The following is an 18,836-nucleotide window of genomic DNA, read 5'->3' as shown; positions in this document are numbered from 1 at the left end:
ATACATTTTCCTTGCAGAGGCTGGTAGTGGGGAAAATCTTTTAGTTAGCCTCCTGACAAAGCATTGGGTTGGTTTTGAGTGCAACACTCTGGTGCCAAATGTAACAATTTCCACTGCTGCTCATCATCCCCAACTTTACTGTAGAATAGGGCCTTATAGGGGCTCAAGGCTTGAGCGTGATCCTGCCTATGATGAGGATCCAAGTGCAGTTCTCAGCACCCATGGTGGGTGGCTTCCAACCGCTTGTAGCTCCAATCATCTAAAGACCTCTTCTGGTCTCAAAGAGTGCCAGTGTTTAGGTTACACACACACACACACACACACACACACACACACACACACACACACACGTAAAAATCAGAAAAAAGGGCATCTACAGGGCAAAACTGGAGAGAGAAAATATAGTTATATGGATTTTATCTGCGGTGGGGATTTGAGACAGGACTGTGTCCTTTGTGCTTTTGGAGGCTGGAGGTTTAACTTTCTTTTTGATTTTACAGAAGCACACGGTTAAGGCACTGCCTTGGGTTTTAAGAGATTTAGTGAACTGCAGAGACTACGGGGCTTTAAAGACCAACCAGGTAGGTCTGTTTTGATTTGTGAGGTGGCCGTGAACCTTTAGGGGACGGAAATGTTATGGTTCTGAAGCCGCCAAAGTTTCGTGTTTTAAATGTTTCTTCTTCAACAGGTGGCGACGTTTGAGGTTGTGGGTCAGGAACCCGTGCTGACTCTCAGGTATTTTATCCTAGCAACACAAAAGCAATCGATTTACCTTTGCTGTCTGCACATTCTCTGGAGGTCATCTGAGCTGGTTAACCTCCGAGTGTCACCAAGGGAGGGGACTTCCCTTACAGCTAGTGTCCAGAGGATGGTCTCTCAAGGGCCTATAAATTGGCAGCTTCGAGAGGTTTCCTTGGTCATTTTCGCCAGGTGCTGTCACTCAGAAGTACTGTTGACCCATCCCTGTCATCAGTGGGTTAGGGCTTGGTAACCCACAACCCTTTCACTGCTGAAATCAGGGCTCATGGGTGGTGGTGCGGGAAGCTCGACGTTGACACTCCAGTGGTTAGGAATGGGCTGAGGCCTGCTGCTGCTCTGAGTGGCAGTTACCATTGACCGCAGAAATGGGTGCATGAGAGACTGGTGGAGAACGCCTAGACATCAGCCAATCCCTGTGTTTCTCATTAATCCTTGAATGACTATAAGGAAGTTTAATCTGGTTTGCATGAGAAGATGAGAATTTGCCTTTTCCCTCGAAAAGCATAGGGAGACAGAAGGGAAGACTGAATCAAGCAGGGCTGTGATGGCCTTGGATGAAGGGGACCCTGTAACATTGGATGGGAAGGTGTTGCTTTTGCTTTTCTCCAGCAATGCAATTACTTTTTGTGTTACTCTAGTATTCATCCCTCTTCTGCTCTCTGGTTGCTAAAACTTCCACCCCAGGGGAAGATGTAATATTGTGTTTTCCTTCTCCCAAGGTCCCAAAGGCAAACCGAGGTGCTATTCTTCCAACTTCACAATGGGGAGCCTCACCTAGCCTTCTTTTCAGGGCACAGGTGAGAGGTGTTTGCAGGGTGTGGTGCCCCTCCCCTGCAACTTTACCAACCAGGGATGGAGGCTTCCCCACCGCTGCTTAGTCCTGTCAAATCAAATGAAGCCTCTGAGCCACATATGGTCCTCAGGCTTGTCTCAGCATCAAGAATCCACTTGTAGGCAGAGCTCATTTTATTCCTTTTTATGAATATCCAGTTGCCTGGAAAACTGACACATGAAGAACAGTTGATACTGTACTTTGAAAGTGAACAGTTTGTAAAACACTCTCAAAACGTTTGTCCTTTCTGCTTTGATGATGTCAGTGCCACCAGAGGGGCGGGGCTAGTGGACTGCGAAGAGACTGTGAGAGAACGGAAACAGACTGCCTCTGAGGGCAGCTTGCTCTCTGTAGACGACAAAGCAGGTTCATTGAGTTGATTGGGAAAGCGTGATGCCCACCAAGGAATGGTACCCTGATCTTCCAGCTTGGTAGATGGAAATGTGCGAGTGGCTATGCAATCAATAATTCAAACAGGCCCATGGTGTTACCTTCAGGGCGCTCCGAGCCCCGTAACTCATCAATAAAAGATTGGGTACGGTTGGAGCCCACAGCTAATCTGAGAGCAGCATTCTCACTTGGAAATGCTGGTTGACACAGGCTCCAGAGCAGCACAAATGTCTGTGGTCTGGCACTAAAATGTCAAGCAAGGGAATGAGTGTCAACACTGTTCAGCTCTGGTCCGGGAATCTGGGTCAGCAGTGGTAACTGTAGTCCTGGAAAAATGCTCCTTTTCCTGCCCACTGCAGAGCAGGCTGGGCTTCCCTGCAGAGTGCGGACTTCATCCCGGAAGCGATCCAGACCTTGGACGCGGGGTTGATTAGAAAGGAAACCCCTGAAAACTTCCCAGGGAACTCACAACCTTTCCTGTGCCCATTTTTCATGACTGAAGGAATTGACATAGCAAGTGTGTGAATACAGACAATTGAAAAGAATTGTACCTTAGACGGGGAAAGATTCCAGATTCGCCATTCCCATAGAGACAGTGAGGATGACCCTGCAGGGTAGGGTTCCACGTCGCCCTTCTCACTAGAGCCTTGTGTGGGTCGGTGGGTTCACAGACTTGCATCCAGAAATCTCAGACTCAAAGCACTCTTTGTCAGAGTCTGTCATACTTTAACTTAGGATCAAACTATGATCAGAATAGAGATGAGTGTGTGTGTGTATACATACATATACATATACACATACACATACACATACACATACATATACATATATTTTTTAACACCAATTGGCTTGACTAGCTGTGTCTGGCTGTTTTGAATGGTGTTAGTTACTCCTCTAGTTTAATCCCTGTTTCTGTGATAAAACACTCCTGGCCCATAGCAGCTTTGGGGAGAAAGGCTTTGTCCTGTTAATCTAACCCGTGTTTGATGGAGTCCTGAATGAAGCCATGTCTCCCAGACCCCGGCTGGAGTGTCTGTTTCTCTATCTGTTTCAGCTCCGGACCTGACATGGCTGTCATGAGAAGCTTCTAGATAACATCTTCAGGCTACAACAAATCAATCTTTTATTGTACTCCACTTACTGAGCTTAGTGGTCATTAGTTATAGCAGTGAGTGTTTATTGACTCACACTTCTGAAGCTGTTTCTACAGCTTTCAAAGCCTTTGATGTTTTTCAGCGTTCTCCTTTGTATGATGCTCTGAGAAGAGGATGTGATGCAGTCTTCCCAGGAAACCAGCTTCTAACCCCACCGCCTGACTTTCTAATTGGCCCTCCCACACAAACCTGCCCCAGGGAATTTGCCCTTGATGGTCCTGTCCTATTTGTTTGTATCACCTTTGTCTCTTTAAGTCATTTCCACTGTCCCATTATTGAGGCTTCATCTTCAGCATCATATCCACAAAAAGTAAACCCTGGTACCCAGTTAAATCCCTGACCTCCAATAACTTAAACATTCAATTTCATTTGCATGTGTTTGTGTTGGTATTTGTGCGGGAGTGTGGCATGTGTGTAGAGTGCCCATGGAAGTCAGAAGCGGGCGCTATCCTCTGGGATTGGAACTTTAGACTGTTGTGAGCTACCTGACATGGTTCTGGGAACAGAACTCGGGTCCTTGGGGAAAGCAGTAAAGCCCTCTTCACTGCAGAGCCTTCCCTCCAGTTCCCACGTTTAGCCTTTTTATTGCTTCTATCCCTATCTGAAGGTAGATTATGTACTGTTTTAATAATATGCCTTTTGTTCCCAAGCAGAACATTAGCTTCACGAGGAGGACACTGTTGCCAGAATTTCTCTGGGGCATGGAACAGCTTAGGCCCGTTCCAGATGCTCAGCAAATATCAGTTGAATGAATACACAGGTGTTGTAAGGATTATGAGGTCCTTATGTCAGAACTTGACATAATACTTGGCCTGGTATTAGATTTCAAAAGCTGTAAGTTGTTATTAGGCACTTGATAACATTGAGGCTCTGTTTACAAACCCCTGTTCTGAGTTAAGATGGGAACTCCCCTAAGTCAGAATTTTGTGTTGAACAAGAGTATTGAATTAAGGAGAGCCTGAAATTTGTGTATATTCAGAGACCAATGAAACCATCCTTGTTTTAAAAAAAATTAAACCTTTTTATTAGTATATTTATTTTATATATAAAAGAAATACAAAAAAAGAGAAAGAAACACAAAGAAAATGCTTTTTATGGCAAATCTGGTTTGTCGGTGCCTTCAGCTTGTGCTCCAGGCTCTGGCCCACCGGGCGTCAACAAAGTCCGCCGGTTGTAATGGCCCTTGATGATGCCCGAGTTGCTGTTCTCATTGAGTAGTTGCTTCTGCCTTTGCCGGTTGAGGGACTGGACAAGGCCAAGGACCACTGCAGCCAGAGAGTATTGCCCGGGCAGTCTCCTTGGAGGCAAGATGAATGGGTTGGGTTGGACTCTTCCCAGGAGAAAGTACGTTTTGATTTTCCCTTCTTGCTCGCTGATGCCCTTCACATAGATCTCTCCCCGATAGTCAAAGGCAAAGCCCTGGTCCTTTAGGATAAGATAGGTCTCTTCTGGAACTTGGATCCGGCCACTCACCCCCGTGCTGTCCATGCGACTTGCCAAGTTCACGGTTTTACCCCAGATGTCATACTGTGGTTTTTTTGCTCCAATCACACCTGCTACCACTGAGCCGTGGCTGATGCCTACAGAAGAATTGAAAAGAGCAACAAGTAAGAGGGAGTGTGGTTAGCCATCTGGACACACCAGGGGAGTGCTAGGCACGTATGTAGTCTCTTGAACAGCAAAGTTCTAGATGAGTCACCTGGGTCTGTTATTTGATGTATGGGAGCCTCACTTTGCCCATCCATGGGCTGGAATATAAAAGGAAGTTTATGTACAGTAACATGAGCAAAGCATTGCCAGAGAGTGATTGACGTAAGAGCTTATCATATCCACAGGCACACAGACTTATCCTGGATGTGGGATACTCAAGGTGCTGACCAGGACTCGGGGCCCTTCGATCTTTTCTTGCTTACACAGTGCTCTGAGAGCTTGGGCAGATCATTTTCTGATTTTGTCTAGGTCTCCAGCGCTCCTGCCTTAGCCCATGGCAATGTCTCCTGAATAGCACTGGTCATCTTGAAGCCCACTTTCCCCACCGCCACGGGAAGGGGAAGGGGAAGGGGAAGGGGAAGGGCTTTCTGATCCATACAGCTATCCAGTGAGACCCATTTAAACATCCGCCAGGACGTCTTTGTTCCTATAGATAAAGCCAGTGCTCTTTAGGGTTATAATCCATAGCTTCTCTGAACTAGCTCCAGCGTAGCTTGCCAGCCTAATTCATCCCCGTCCCTCCCTCTCCACCACGTCAAACTGGACTGCTGGTTCCCTCACCTGGTAACCATGTTCACCTTGCTGCTGTAGTCTTGTTTGTTTTGTCAGAACTCTTTGTGCCCTGCTCCCATCCCATTCTTTACTTGGAAATGCTTTTAATGACAGTCCCCATGCTTACTCCAGGAAGCATAGATGCCTCTTCTAGAAATGGCAGCATTTCACGAAATGTGTGCTCTGACCTCTGTCTCTTCTAAGAAAGAATTTCATTATTCTAGCAACATTGACTAGGCATCTAATATGTGAGATACTGGTGAGGTAGGCGATGCAAGAAGACATAGGATCGTGCCCTACTAGAGAGACAGAAAATAATTTTAAAAGATAATGAAATTTTAAAAGATTATGAAAACAGAAACTATCAGTGAGTAGGAATGGGAGAATAGAGGCATTATATTGTTGAGTAGAGCAGCTAGGAAAGACTTTCTGATGAAAGGCTTGAGGAAAGAGATAGGACTAGCCTTACAGATACCTGGGTTAGATCATTCTAGGCAGAAGTACTACACATTAAGCATTATAGTATACATACACTCATATACACTATACACATTATACATATACACACTACACATTATGCATTATTCTATACATACACAAATACCCTATGCACTACATTATACATACACACATACACTACACACTGTCTAGTATACTACACTGCATACACTACACACTATCCACTACACTACCCACATAGACACTATACACTGTACATTATACCCAGCACACTTATGCGTACATACATACATTGCACACTATATACAACACACACACACACAGTCTATAGAATACACAGGAATCACAATGACAATCAGCTCCTTAAAACCTGAGAGACATTATATGTCATTTGACTCTCATATGATTTCTTCAAGGTCACAGGCAGTGGAGGCGATCATGGAGAGTCTAGCCAGCACACGAGGAAGCTGAGGCTGACAAAATCCCTGTGTTTTGCTCAAAGTCACAGGGTTGGTTATGACACGCGTGAAACCCAGCCTGAGATGCTCAGCCCAGTGGGGATTTAAGGTCTCTCACTCTGGAGATCAATGAAACAGCACCAGCAGTTTGAAATACATCACAGCAGGGGGCGGTCCTGATCTCACCCATGTCTTTGGAATTTCCTTAGACCATTTCTCTTTTCGGGGATGACAGTCTATTCTGATTCTTGGATCAGTTGTGAAGCCAATGATTGCAGAAAGGACACGAGGCTGATGGGAAATAAATGTGGGATCGAGCCTCCAACATCACTTCCATAGATCAAAACCATAAATATAAAATCCTTGGTTCAAAGCACAAAAGCAGGTGGCATTTCTCTGATCCGAGGAACAGGTATTGATATTTCTTTTAACCCCCATTCTTTTCCTGCAAGCTTTTAAGGGAGAGCCTAATGAAGTAAAATGGCCTGTCAGTGACAGGATGTTTACAGCATGAGGACAGTAGCAAAAGTTGTTTGCAACTGCCCCTGGGTAGCCAGAATGCCATTCATCTCAGGGTGAGGCCCCCTGAAGCTGCTGCTGGCTCCACAGTTTGGCTGTCTGATGTGATGTTAGGTTAGTGGTGCCTCTGGTTTGGGATCCTGTTTCCTAGTCTACAAAATGCAAATGTGAGCTAGATCTGGGGCTGTCAGATTGGACCTCTGCAGGCTTCTGGAAGCCCAGAGGAGATACAGGAGGAATGAAGAAATTATGCAAACACAGAGGATTATTACTTAATTGCAGAGATCACCGTGTGGCTACTTTGCACAGGGAGTGTTTGACCCTGCCGTGGAAGGAGACTGTGTGGCTGAGAAACTTTTGCTTTCTGCCTGTCTCTGGCTTAATATGGGATGTGAGAGCCTCAGAGGTAGAATACTGCTGTTGTCTGAGGTGTTATCCAGAAGGAGAAGCAAGCAACACATTGACTGTCAACTTTGAGCAACCCAAAAAAGTCAGAAGTCAGAAGTATGTGATTCTTGGGTCATAAGTATGCTTTTGCATAGTTAGAGGAGAGGCCAGCCTACAATTTGCTTTGTGTTTCTGCATGGGTCAGGATCCTGCCTTGCTGCCAGCATCTTGGATGAGGAAGCCCAGAAAGGCCTGAGTTGACTCCGTGTCTGTCCTTGTCAGGGTCATACAGAACCTCATACATTTTGCAAGAGAAAGCTTTCCTGGATTGAAGCCAGGGACATGGGAAGGGCTGAGGGAACAAAGACACTTGGCTCAGTGAGGCCTCTAACTCTAGCTGCAACTCACCAATTCGGAGCTCAAAATTGTTGAACGAATGCTTGTTGATCTCCTGTATGCTTTCGGTCAGGGCGAGAGAGAAGTCAGCCAGGGCACACAAATGCCCCCATTTATCTTCACATTGCTGGAGAAAATATGAGAGAAGGATTCATTCAGGGTTACAAATATTTGATGTCTTCAGCAGAGGTTTTACAGTCTAACCCCAAGTACACATTCCTTAGGAGAAAATAACATTCCTTAGGAGCCCCTACACACTCAAGCCATCAGTATCCCAGAGGCATGAGATCACAGGAGATTCAATTAATGCTATAGTGTGCAATCACCATCACATCTTTCCTTCACATCTACACTTGACTGGTTCCATTATGGATTCTCGAGTATGCTCACTTGTGTGTATACATTTGTATCATTTCCCATCTGTATATGGTCCTACCCTTAAACATGTAGGTTTTCCAGTCCAAAAGCTGTTTCTGTTTCCATAGAAATGCTCACTGGTCTGATTATGGGATGTTTCCGTGTATCTGAGAGAAGTACAGAGTGAGTCTCTTCACCTCTGTTTCCAAATCTGTGAAGTGAGGTAAAGCTTGATGGCTCTGTCCACCTCTTCACAGTTGAACGAGATTGTGTGTGAGAGAGGATCTGGTACCTTACAGAGGCTGGTGGTTCAATCAAAGGCCAAGCATCGTATCAATGTGGTCTTGCAGACCATATGGTCCTTATAACTACTCAACATTGTCATTTAGGTTGTAAAGGAGCAAAACATAAAATAGAAACAAATGGGAATTCCTGTGTACAATAAAACTTTATTTACAGATGTGGGTGTTGGGTCAGATGTGTCCTGGAGGCACTTGTTTTCTAACTCCTGCTATTGAGGGCCACACTTGTAATACCAGAATGGGTTTCATCTCACATAGCTATACTTAGAGTGTCTTCCTTTAATGAGGATTCCATCTTCCCCAGTGACTTTGACTCAAATTCCCATAACATCTGTTGATACTTGCAAGGTTATAGATTTATATGGGGGACATGAAAGTGACCTCAGATTACTGACTCATTAGCCCTGGAAGATAGTAGTTAATATCCTCATTAACATTGGTGCCTAGCACATAGTCCAATACTTTACAAAGCTACCACCATCACCACTACCACCACCAAACAGCCTTTGAAGGATAAAATTAAAGCAATAATAAGGAAATGGATAGGTATTAGGGATTTTTGTGGTACCCACAGCTAAATCAGAGCCAAGGTATTTCTTGGCACAGATTCTTTTGTTCAAGTGAGCAGAGAGATTCAAAATGAAGCTTGGAAGATTTTAACAGAGTAACAGCTTCTCATCCAGCAAACCTCTTCCATCAAGAGTGAATGTACATCCTGCAACCATGAGAGCCTAATTTATATTTTCCTCCCACTGTTCTGGAAGCCAGCCTTAGCATGTGACAAGAGTCAGGAACATGCATAGGTGTGACTGAATCCAAGGAGACCTTACCTGTTTCTCTGGTGACAGTCCAGAGACGGCCATGTACGTGCTACCAATAGTCTTAATCTTCTCTATGTCTTGAAACCGGTCCTCCCCAAGCAGCTGCAATGGATTCAGGTCATAGTGTTATGTTATTCCTTGTGTGTGCACAACTTCTGGGTGGGGCTCTAGTAGCTTGGGGCTCCTGAAAATGTGCCCTCCTCTGTTCACTATGGAGAAAGGTCAGACTAAAACAGTTCATCATCTTTAGTGGTTTTTTTTCCCCCTCTGAGGGTCATGCATTCAATCAGGATATTTGATATGTGACCCAAAGAGGTCACAACCCACAGGTTGAGAACCAGTGGTCTAGAAGGAACACAGTTCCTTGATGTTAGCACCTCTTAGTTCTCCAACTCTTTGCCACCCTTTAAAAACATGAAATTCACGGGTCTCAAGTGCTGGACATGCACAGGCAGATGTGATAGATGGAACAGACATGTGTTCCAGTAGAAGGTCTGCATACTTGGATGCCTGTTGTCCTCTCAAAGACACAGACTAACCATGCCTGGTCTTTCAACTGTCCTTCAGTTGTGCGTGTTGAGCTCGAAGGTCTTGGAAAGGTCTTCAGTTGCCCATCTCCCTCTACCTCCATACAACTGAATTTTCCTGGCTTCCTGCTGGCTGTGACTAGTCAGATGCTGTCCTGTCTTTTTTTTAGAACCACTCAGCTAAGAGCCAGATTGCAAGGTAGCAGCTGTCCTCAAAACACGGGGCCGTCTGATCTTAGACGTCTACCCTCCAGAATTAGAAACTAAAGATGTCTCTTTCACTTAAGCAGTGTCTACTGCCTCTTCCTATTTCTCCCTTCATGGGGTGTAGATTGAATCCAGAGCCTTGCGTGTGTTAGGTTAGTTGTTATCCAAGCCTGAGACAATGTCTCTGAATGGACTAGGCTCAGTAGTAGGTCCCAGAAACTCAGCACGATACAAAAGAAGGATTCTATCATGAATGTGTAGCCTACTTTAGAAGACATGCTGTCACTAAGGAGTTCCCCTTCACATATTACAAGGCCATGGCCATGCCTCCTAACTAATTCATTAGCCATGCCTCCCACTATGAAAGTGACTTATGGTCTGTATAATAAATCCATGAGAGGCCAGAAGTGATTGTGCCTGATTTATGTTGACCCCACTCTGTGATTTCACACACACACACACACACACACACACACACACACACACACACGGAATCATAATATGCAAAGCTCAGAAGCAGAGAGTAGAATGGTTGTTGACCACTATTAGGGAGCCAACCATGAGTTGGGGGCATGGAGATATTTGTAATAGGGCAGAGTGTGTCAGGTAGACAGAAGGTGAAGTCCTGAAGACCATTGCACACTGTGGTGACTGTGGTGGTTTGAAAGAAAATGACCCCAAAGGACGTGGCACTCTTGGGAGGTGTGGCATTGATGAAGTAGGTGTGCCCTTCATGGAGGAAGTGTGTCACTGTGGGAGCGGGCTTTGAGGTTTCACTCAGACCACTTCCTACTGTCAGCTCCTTTCTCCAGCACCATGTCCTCCTGCACGCCGCCGTGTGTGATAATGGTCAGAACCTTTGAACTGTAAGCAAGCCACCCCAGTTAAACGTTTTCCTTTACAAGAGTTACTGTGCTTATGGTGTTTCTTCACAGCAATAGAAAGCCTAACTAAGACATTTAGGGTTACATTTTAACTTTTTTCTTTCTTTTTCCATAATGCAGGGGTGATGAATATATTGATTGATTTAACTAGTCTATATTTTATACATTTATTAACTAGTCTATATATTGACTAGTCTATATTTTACACATTTATCAAGACACCAATTTATTCAGATGGAAATTGAGTGCAGAAATCAAATAATCTAATACGTGTCTGTGCTTGAAATACTCCAGAGTTCTGGTGCTTAGACGTACCTCATCGAAGTCAGCAATGATCTCGTTTAGCAGGCGCAGACATTCCACTCCCTGATTGTTCATTTCTGTCTGAGAATAAAAGTCTGCAAATCCGGGAATGGAGGCAAACATTACCCCAACGGCATCGTAGGATTGCGAGTATAGTTCCTGGGACAGAGAGGAGGTAGAAATGCTCATCAGAGCTCAAGCTCAGCAATTGTGTTACCTGTATAAAAGGACCTGGCAGGCAGGAATCCAGTGACAGGACAAAAAAATGAGATTTCAGGCTTGACATGTTAGCACTGTGTGTCTCAGTAACTCCAAGCTGCTGTAACCAAATACGTAAGTCTGAACCACACATTTGTTTCTCATGGGCTGGAAGCTTGTAATTACCTGACAGATTTAGTGTATAATGAAGAGGTACTTTGTGGTTCAAAGGTGACTCTTTCTAGCAGTGTCCACGGGTGCCAGGAGGGGCAAGGTAGCTTTCTTGGAACTCTTTTACTAAGCACACTCATCCAGTTGTCATGTTTTGGACACAAAGATTTTTCCAACAGCTTCATTGTTAAAGACCTGATCCCTGTATCATTGGGCTCTGCCCTCATAAATTAAACCTTGATGGATTGATAAGATGGTATTATTGGGAGGTGAGGGAGAATAGAAGTTGGCAGAACCGAGTTACTAGGGTATGCCAAGAAAAAAATACCTTAGAAATTTGGACGGACACAAATGTTCCATTCCTTGTATTATGATCCCACAAGTTTATTCTTCATGCATACATATGCATATGTAATCATTTCATATTTTTTCCTTTAGCCCTCTCTTTTCTTACGTCTTTCTTCTGCATCCTTCATGCTTGTCCTCACTTTCTGTCTTTTCGAAGAGAAAGGACAGCATACCCCAGACCTTGTAGATACTTGTCTGTTAAGAGGTCCCTCCTCACCTTAGTTTCCATCCTTCTTAAGCTATCTTTCTCCTCTGTCTATTGCTGTTCACGTCTCAGGGTAGAATGAAACAATGGCAGAGGAAGGCATCCAAATTGGGAAAAATCAGTGCACATGCACCTGTTTCCATCATACTGAGCAGCCATGTAGCTCAGCATGCTGGCCACTCAGGGCCTCGAGTCTCCTGGCTCTCCATGAAACACCTCCTTTTCTTATGCTTGCCCCCTTTAAGAATTTATTTTCAAAAGACCTTCCATCTATTTAAAGCATTTTGACTGCAGCTCAGTTAATGGTTCAGCTTGGACACGCTCATTTGACAGAGCTCATTTATGCTCAGTCTCTCTACCACCCATACATAGCCATTTCCAAATTCATATTTCTGGATTAGTTCTTGGGTTTTGATCACCCTGGACCATTCTCACACTCTTTAAACTACGATGCTGCACACCTTCTAGCTAAGATTTTATCTGTTCCTTCATTCTCTGCTACTAGAGACACCAGAGCTGCAAAATCAACAAAAGGAGGGTCAGTTATCTTTGACTCTCTGTCTTGTTGATCTAATTTTAGTGCTGCTGCTATTTTTAAAAAATAAGGCTCTTTTCAGTGTCTTGCTTGGCCAGCAATAGAAAAGCTTCCTAGTTGCGTTCCTCCAGCCTTGTTCTATTCAAAGGCATTCTCCTTATTCCACACAGTGGGATCTTTTGTAGAGGAATATGTATGATGTTGTACCAACCACACTCCTCAATCCCTACAGCCCTCCACACTTTCCCTCTGGAGTCCTCACAGCACATCACCGCACGTATTCACGGCCTCGCTGCCAGCTACCTCTTTAATCTAAGGGTCCGCAAGTCCCCAATTCTTTGGGCTCCTAAAACACAAAGGCCTTTCTCCTTTTTGTTTTTGTACTGGCGCTGAACACAGAGCCCTGCATGTTTGTGCTCTTCCAGTGAGTTACACATCAGCCCCCTTTTCCGCTTCCCTACACTATTGCAGCTACTGGTACAGGTGCGCTCAACTGCCAACACCTGTGGGCCTTGTGAGTTTTTTCCCTCTGGCCACCAGAGGGCACTCTGCCCACGTGACCATTAGCTTTGAAGAGGCAGGGGAATTGAACTCCCTAAATCACAGGGCTCCACAAACAGATGGGAAGTGGTGTTTTGTACCCTTCCCCTTCACTCCGAGAGTCATGTGACTTTGAACTGTCAGATTCAGCTTCCATTGCTTACCTAGGTTGCTGATCTACCCAACAATACTCCATCTATCAGTATTTTCTTTCTCTTCGGTTTTGGATTTCCTAGGAGCTCCGTCAGTTCTAGTTTCCAAGGTTTGCTTCCAGAAGAAGCCAAAGGAAGAGACAAACAGTTCCCACGTCACCATGTAAGTACATTTATTTTTATCACTCATCCAGTGATGGGAGATTTCAACCTAGCCGGAGGTTGTTAGCTCCTTAGCCAGGCGTCTTCCTGTTTCCTGTCTTCGCCAATCAGGTAGAGATGTGTTTGGCAGAAACTTTCTAGGCTTTTGAATGGGGATGGGAAACTGAGCTCAGTGCTCTCGAAGCACTACAGGAAGCTCTGTAACACACTCCTCGCCCTGGCGTCTAACATCTAACTCTTCGTTTAAACACGGATCTCATGATGGGAGCCATGTGCAGGCCATTCATCTTGGTGTGTTGGGTGCACCTGAAATGTGATGTAATCCTTATGCAAACACTCACAGGCAGTTGCTGAGTTAATGACTTTTTGGTCTTTTCAGGAAACAGTACTAAAAAGTACGTGCACATGAACCTCATGGATTATAACAATCCAGCAACATTTTCTAATTATTATCCTCATTTTGCAGATAAACAAAACGAGACAGGAGAGCTCCGTTATTGTTTCAGATCACACAGCTAACAGGGGAAGAGACAGGGTAGAAGGTTCCAGGCTTCCTTTAGTCCACGTATCCATGTAGACATCTTCTGTCATGCTTTACGTCTGAGAAAGACACTGACTCATGATCAGTCTTGAATGTGAACTATAAATTAATTTAGTTTTCATTTGACAGGACACTGGCAGCTGGTGACTGGCTGGGCAGAGATGCACAACAACAGAGTGGCAGCTAATGGCTTCCTAAGTGGAAGAGGACCCAGATTGCTTTGGCCTTGCGCAGGTATGGATGCATGGAAGGAACCTAATTCTGCTCTGTAAGTCAGAGAACTTGTGTAAGTAAGTTCGAAGAATCATATCCTCCAATGGCTGTTTTGTTTGTTTGTTAGTTTTTTTTAATGTTGTTTGGTAGAAGTCTCTACTACTCAATCACCTATAATATGATTTTGTGAAGGCAGCTATCACAGAGTGACTTAAACAACAGCAATGTGTTTTCTTATCATTCTGGAGGCTGAGAATCTGAGATCAAGGCACTTCAGGAGCTCGTCTACTCCCATGGCACATGCCCATCTCCCTACCCATGAATCTTACTGTGTTCTTCATCCTGGGCTCTAATCTTCTCTTATTATGAGGATGTGCGTGAGACGGTACCAGGACACCTGCATGACTTAATTTTAACACAACAGCCTCTCCTGTGACAGCTACAGTTGGATGTCCTTGGGGTTGGAGTTTCACACATGAATTTTGAGGGAGCACAGTTCAGCCCACACAACCTCTATGTCTACTTAAAACTAGAAAAGAGAAAAATCTTACCCTCTGAAATGTACTCTATAGCCAATTTCTTTTTATTCCCTACGTTCCCCCTCTATGAAAAATGGCTGCCCATCAAGGTTTCTTTTCAGTTTTTTATGTTTTAACCTCCTTTTTAATTTATTCTTTGGGTCTTTCACATCATGCATCTCCATCCCAGTCATTTCTCTTCCTATTGGCCCTCTGCACCAAAAAACAAAATTTAAGAGAAAAAAAGTAAAAATCCCATTCTAACAGCTGTAGTGTGACACAGTGAGTCACGCAGGAAACCCGTTAGTCCATACATCTTTACTTGCATGTGCCCATTGCAAAGAGTTAGTGGTCTGGTTCGAGGCCTCTGGTTCTATTAATGCTGGGCCCTCACTGGGACTCCTCTTGGGCATCTTGTTGTTGCCCTGAGTCATTGAGATCCTGCAGCTTTAGGTCTATAGGCCCGGCCCCTTCATGTGCTGTCATATATCATAGAAAGGGTGGATGTTGGGATGAGCCGACTCCTAACCCTGGTTTGGGGCATGGTTAGTTGCAGGGTAGATCAGCCCATCAGCTCTTCCCTGTCCCTCACAGCCAGGATGAATTCTCCAGCATCACCTTGGCTAGTTCACCCCTTGCAATGATGAGCAAAGGACAGGGCCATTTTTCCTGCTTTTTATGTCCCCAGGGTCAGCTCCTCCACAGATACACCATCAGGCCCAGCTCCTGTGCCCAGGAGAGGTGCAGGGGCCACAGCTGATGGCCTCAGGACTAACTCTCCCACCTTCGACAGGTGGCGGGTGGGAGAGCATCTCTCCCCCCGCCCCCACACACCACCCTGTGGCATATGAGGGACTGGGCCAGATCTGGCCAGTTCACCTGCCCACCTGCCAACAGGGTCAGTGATCAGGCCCTCTTAAACCGTGCTTGGCCACTGGAGTTCTAATGAATCCTGGCCCCTCCCACACCCTTCTCTTTCTTGCCATTTCTCAGTCTTGCCAACATTCAGATTTCTCTGATTTCTTATTTTATTTTGCACGTGTTTGTGTGTGTACGTGGTGTGCACGGATGTTTGCATGCATGGTGCACTTGTATGTATATGTACATGTCTGCACATGTGTGCATGTGTGTGGAGGCATGAGACTGATGTTTGCAGTTTCTACTTTCTTCACCGAGCTTGGTCCTCTCAACCGAGCTGAGGGATCAGCAAAGTGTCCAGTTTAACTAGCCAGGTTGGTCCGGGGACCCCCTCTCGCTGCCTTCCAAGTGCTGCAATTACCATCATGCGTCTCTGGCATTTATGTGGGTGCTAGGTGGACTCAGTTGAGCTCTTCACTGTTGCCTCCACTGGAAGTGAGAAGATTGGGAAATGGAGGCTGGGAGCCATTTTTCCTCCTCTTGGCCAGATGCTAGCCGGTGGAGAGAGTGTCCAGGAGACACTAGTATACATGAAGATAAATCCACAAGAACAGGCTCTCGGATGGTGATGGGTTAGATATATAGGGATCCTTGGTTTCTTTTCAGGAGTTGGCGAGAGCATGGCGTGGCTTTCCTCCTCACTGACTAACAGCACATGGACAATGGTGTGTCTCCATCTTCATGAGGGACAGCAAGGGGAACCTATACTCTTGGGTTTGCCGCATGGATGGAGAAATGTTCTTCGTAGCGGACACAAACGAGTCCTCGGGGAGACAGCATCAGTGATGCACAGCACAGTTACCGGGGAGACAGCATCAGTGACGCACAGCACAGTTACCGGGGCTCTTCTCCTTCTCCGATTAGATGAGGCGGAAGGTTTTATGGGGAGCTTCCCCCACCCAGGAGATGAGGGAAATGAATGTGGGAAGAGAGACGATGATCCATGCGAAGGTGGCCACATGACTTTAGGCAGCGAGGTGAGCTCTGGACCTCCGTCCCTTCCAGCGTGCAAGGGCGCTGACTGTCCCTCTGCTTTGTGCCTGGACATACTGAAATGCTCCACTCCGGCCAGCTGTTTGTACAGCTGCTTTGCAGCTGGCTGTGGCTTTGCCACTGCTTTCTTCCTTGTCACTTTGGAGATGGGTGGAAACAGCTTTACACAATTGCTGCCCGTTGTTGTTTAAATATAAGCGGTCCATAGTGGGCTCATGTACCGGGGACCTTGCTGACAGCTAACGGGATTTGGGGAGATGAGTGGATGCTGGGAGCCCTAACCTAACTGATGGATCCGTATCTTGATAGATTTGCATTGCAGAGAGCAGGAGTGACCCACTGGGGATGCAGCCAGACATGTGTATTATCCTTTGCTACCCACTTCTCGTTTGCTCCTGGCTGCAAGATGTAAACAGCTCTGCCCTGCCACATGCCTCTGTCACGACCCTCTGTGTCACCACGGGCCTGGAAATCATGGAGACAATCAAAGTGGTCTGAAAAAGACTGAAACCAGAGGCAACGCAATCATGTCCTCCCGTAAGAGGCTTGCTTACGCGGGCGGCGGACTTTCCACCACAGCAAACAGTGCAAACAAAGGCGGAGCAAAAGAAAACCCCAACAAGAACAGCATGGCGCTGACGGAGAGGTCCTTATCCCCACGGTTTCACTTAGCGGCACGAGCAAAGCAAGATAATTCAAGTTAATATAGAGTGGACTCAACGGAAAAGATAAAGGGGGAATCAGAGGACCCTAAAAAGCTTCTCAGGAACTAAGGAGCGGAGCTACCATCCCTTTGGATCACAAGAAATGAGAACAACCCAGAGTCGATTTCACGACACACAGCACAGCACTGGAGGAGGAGCTCGGTGGAGGAATACAGCCAGCTTTATGTGATTCCCAGGAAAGTCATGTCCTGGCCCCACAGATTCTTCTCACTCAGATCTCCTAGCATAACCCCCACCCCAGCAGTCCCCATTTGGGTGCCAGAGCCCATGGGAGGTTATTGATGCTATGCACCCAGTTCATCCCTAACCCTATCTGGGAAAATTGAAAAAAAGAGAGTCATAAGGAAGAGATTCATGAAACCTACCCACCACCTATAGAGACGGTTGCTTTATTCAAGTCACTCTAATTAACTGTTTTCAGTAAGCCATCTGTTTCTTTCTATTCTGGGTTTGAAGGAGCTAAAAACATGTTGTAAACTGTGGAAGGGTAGATGAATATAGAAAAGCTATAATCGTTTATTGTGGTCTTTCTCTGTGGGTTGGAAGTACAGGTTTGGACTGTGTAGAGGATTCTGAACACTCACCCCTCCTCCATCCCTCATGCTGTCATGGGGAAACTGCTCTCCTCTTTTCTCAAAGAACTGTGTCGTCTAGTCCTCTCTGTGCCCAGCCTGCCGGTAACTAATCCCTTTGCTTCTTATACCAAGTGAAAGCCAGGGGAGAAAGAATATCGGAGACCTGAGGACCTAACCAGCTAGATGATGGAGGATGTCCTTCTGTATATATGTTTCTCTTATTGGTTTATGAATAAGACACTGATTGGCCAATAGCCAGGCAAGAAGCATAGGCAGGACTACCAGAGAAGGAGAAGGTTGGAGGGAGGGACGAAAGAGAGAGGCCTTGAAGAGATGCCATACTGCCGAAGGAGTAACATGCCCGATTACGGGTAAGCCACAGCCTCTTGGCAATACATAGATTGATAGAAATGGGTTAATAATTAAGACAGAGCTAGCCAATAAAAGCCCTAGCCATCGGCCAACAGTTTAATAATTAATATAGTGTCTGTGTGCTTACTGGGGACAAAGTGGCTGTGGGGCCAGGTGGGACAGAAACCTCCATCTACAGTCCTTAATCACCTCCGCTCAAATGTCACCTTCTCCTAGAGACAGTCTGTGATCCTGCTCATTGGGGTACCAGGAGCCTTGCACATCTCGTCCTTTCCTTTCAGGATGACATCATTCTCTCTTCTCCCCCCCCCCCCCAGGCATCTCACTGTTTTGATGCTGTGACTGAAAAGGAGCTTGCCATCACTGACTTGGGGTTCCCCTAGAAAGTTCCTGTGCTTCTATCTCTCTATCTGGTGGTCACAATTGATACACCGTCACATTCCCACTGCTCTAGCAGCTGTCAAAAAACAAAACAAAACAAAACAAGCAAACAAACAAAAAACAAAAGCAAAAACAAAAAAACTTTGTAGTAAAGTCTCAAGAAACCCAGGTCCAAACACAACTCCAGAAAAAAATCCCTCTGTCGAGAGGAATGGGTAGCTTTGATCTGTGCTGAGGAGGCCCTCCAGGACAAAGCTCTTCTGCAGTTTGAT

General features: G+C 45.6%; 1 protein-coding gene across 3 annotated transcripts in view; it reads right to left on the bottom strand.

The window, feature by feature from the left end:
- Window positions 1-4,132: 4,132 nt before the first annotated feature.
- The window catches only part of Adcy8 (adenylate cyclase 8), a 193,557-nt gene continuing 178,853 nt past the window's right edge, over window positions 4,133-18,836 (bottom strand). For all 3 annotated transcript variants that reach the window (XM_051202525.1, XM_051202526.1, XM_051202527.1), the window contains 4 exons: window positions 11,030-11,176; window positions 9,106-9,198; window positions 7,629-7,743; window positions 4,133-4,715 (listed from right to left, as the gene is read on the bottom strand). In XM_051202525.1, the coding sequence (XP_051058482.1) occupies window positions 4,228-4,715; window positions 7,629-7,743; window positions 9,106-9,198; window positions 11,030-11,176 (843 nt within the window). In that variant the 3' untranslated portion in view covers window positions 4,133-4,227. The remainder of the gene's footprint in view (window positions 4,716-7,628; window positions 7,744-9,105; window positions 9,199-11,029; window positions 11,177-18,836) is intronic.

The sequence above is a fragment of the Phodopus roborovskii genome, unplaced genomic scaffold (assembly GCF_943737965.1).
Source record: "Phodopus roborovskii unplaced genomic scaffold, PHOROB, whole genome shotgun sequence".
Taxonomy (NCBI): domain Eukaryota; kingdom Metazoa; phylum Chordata; class Mammalia; order Rodentia; family Cricetidae; genus Phodopus; species Phodopus roborovskii.
The sequence above is the reverse complement of the archived record's forward strand: the minus strand, read 5'-3'. Positions and strand labels throughout refer to the sequence as shown.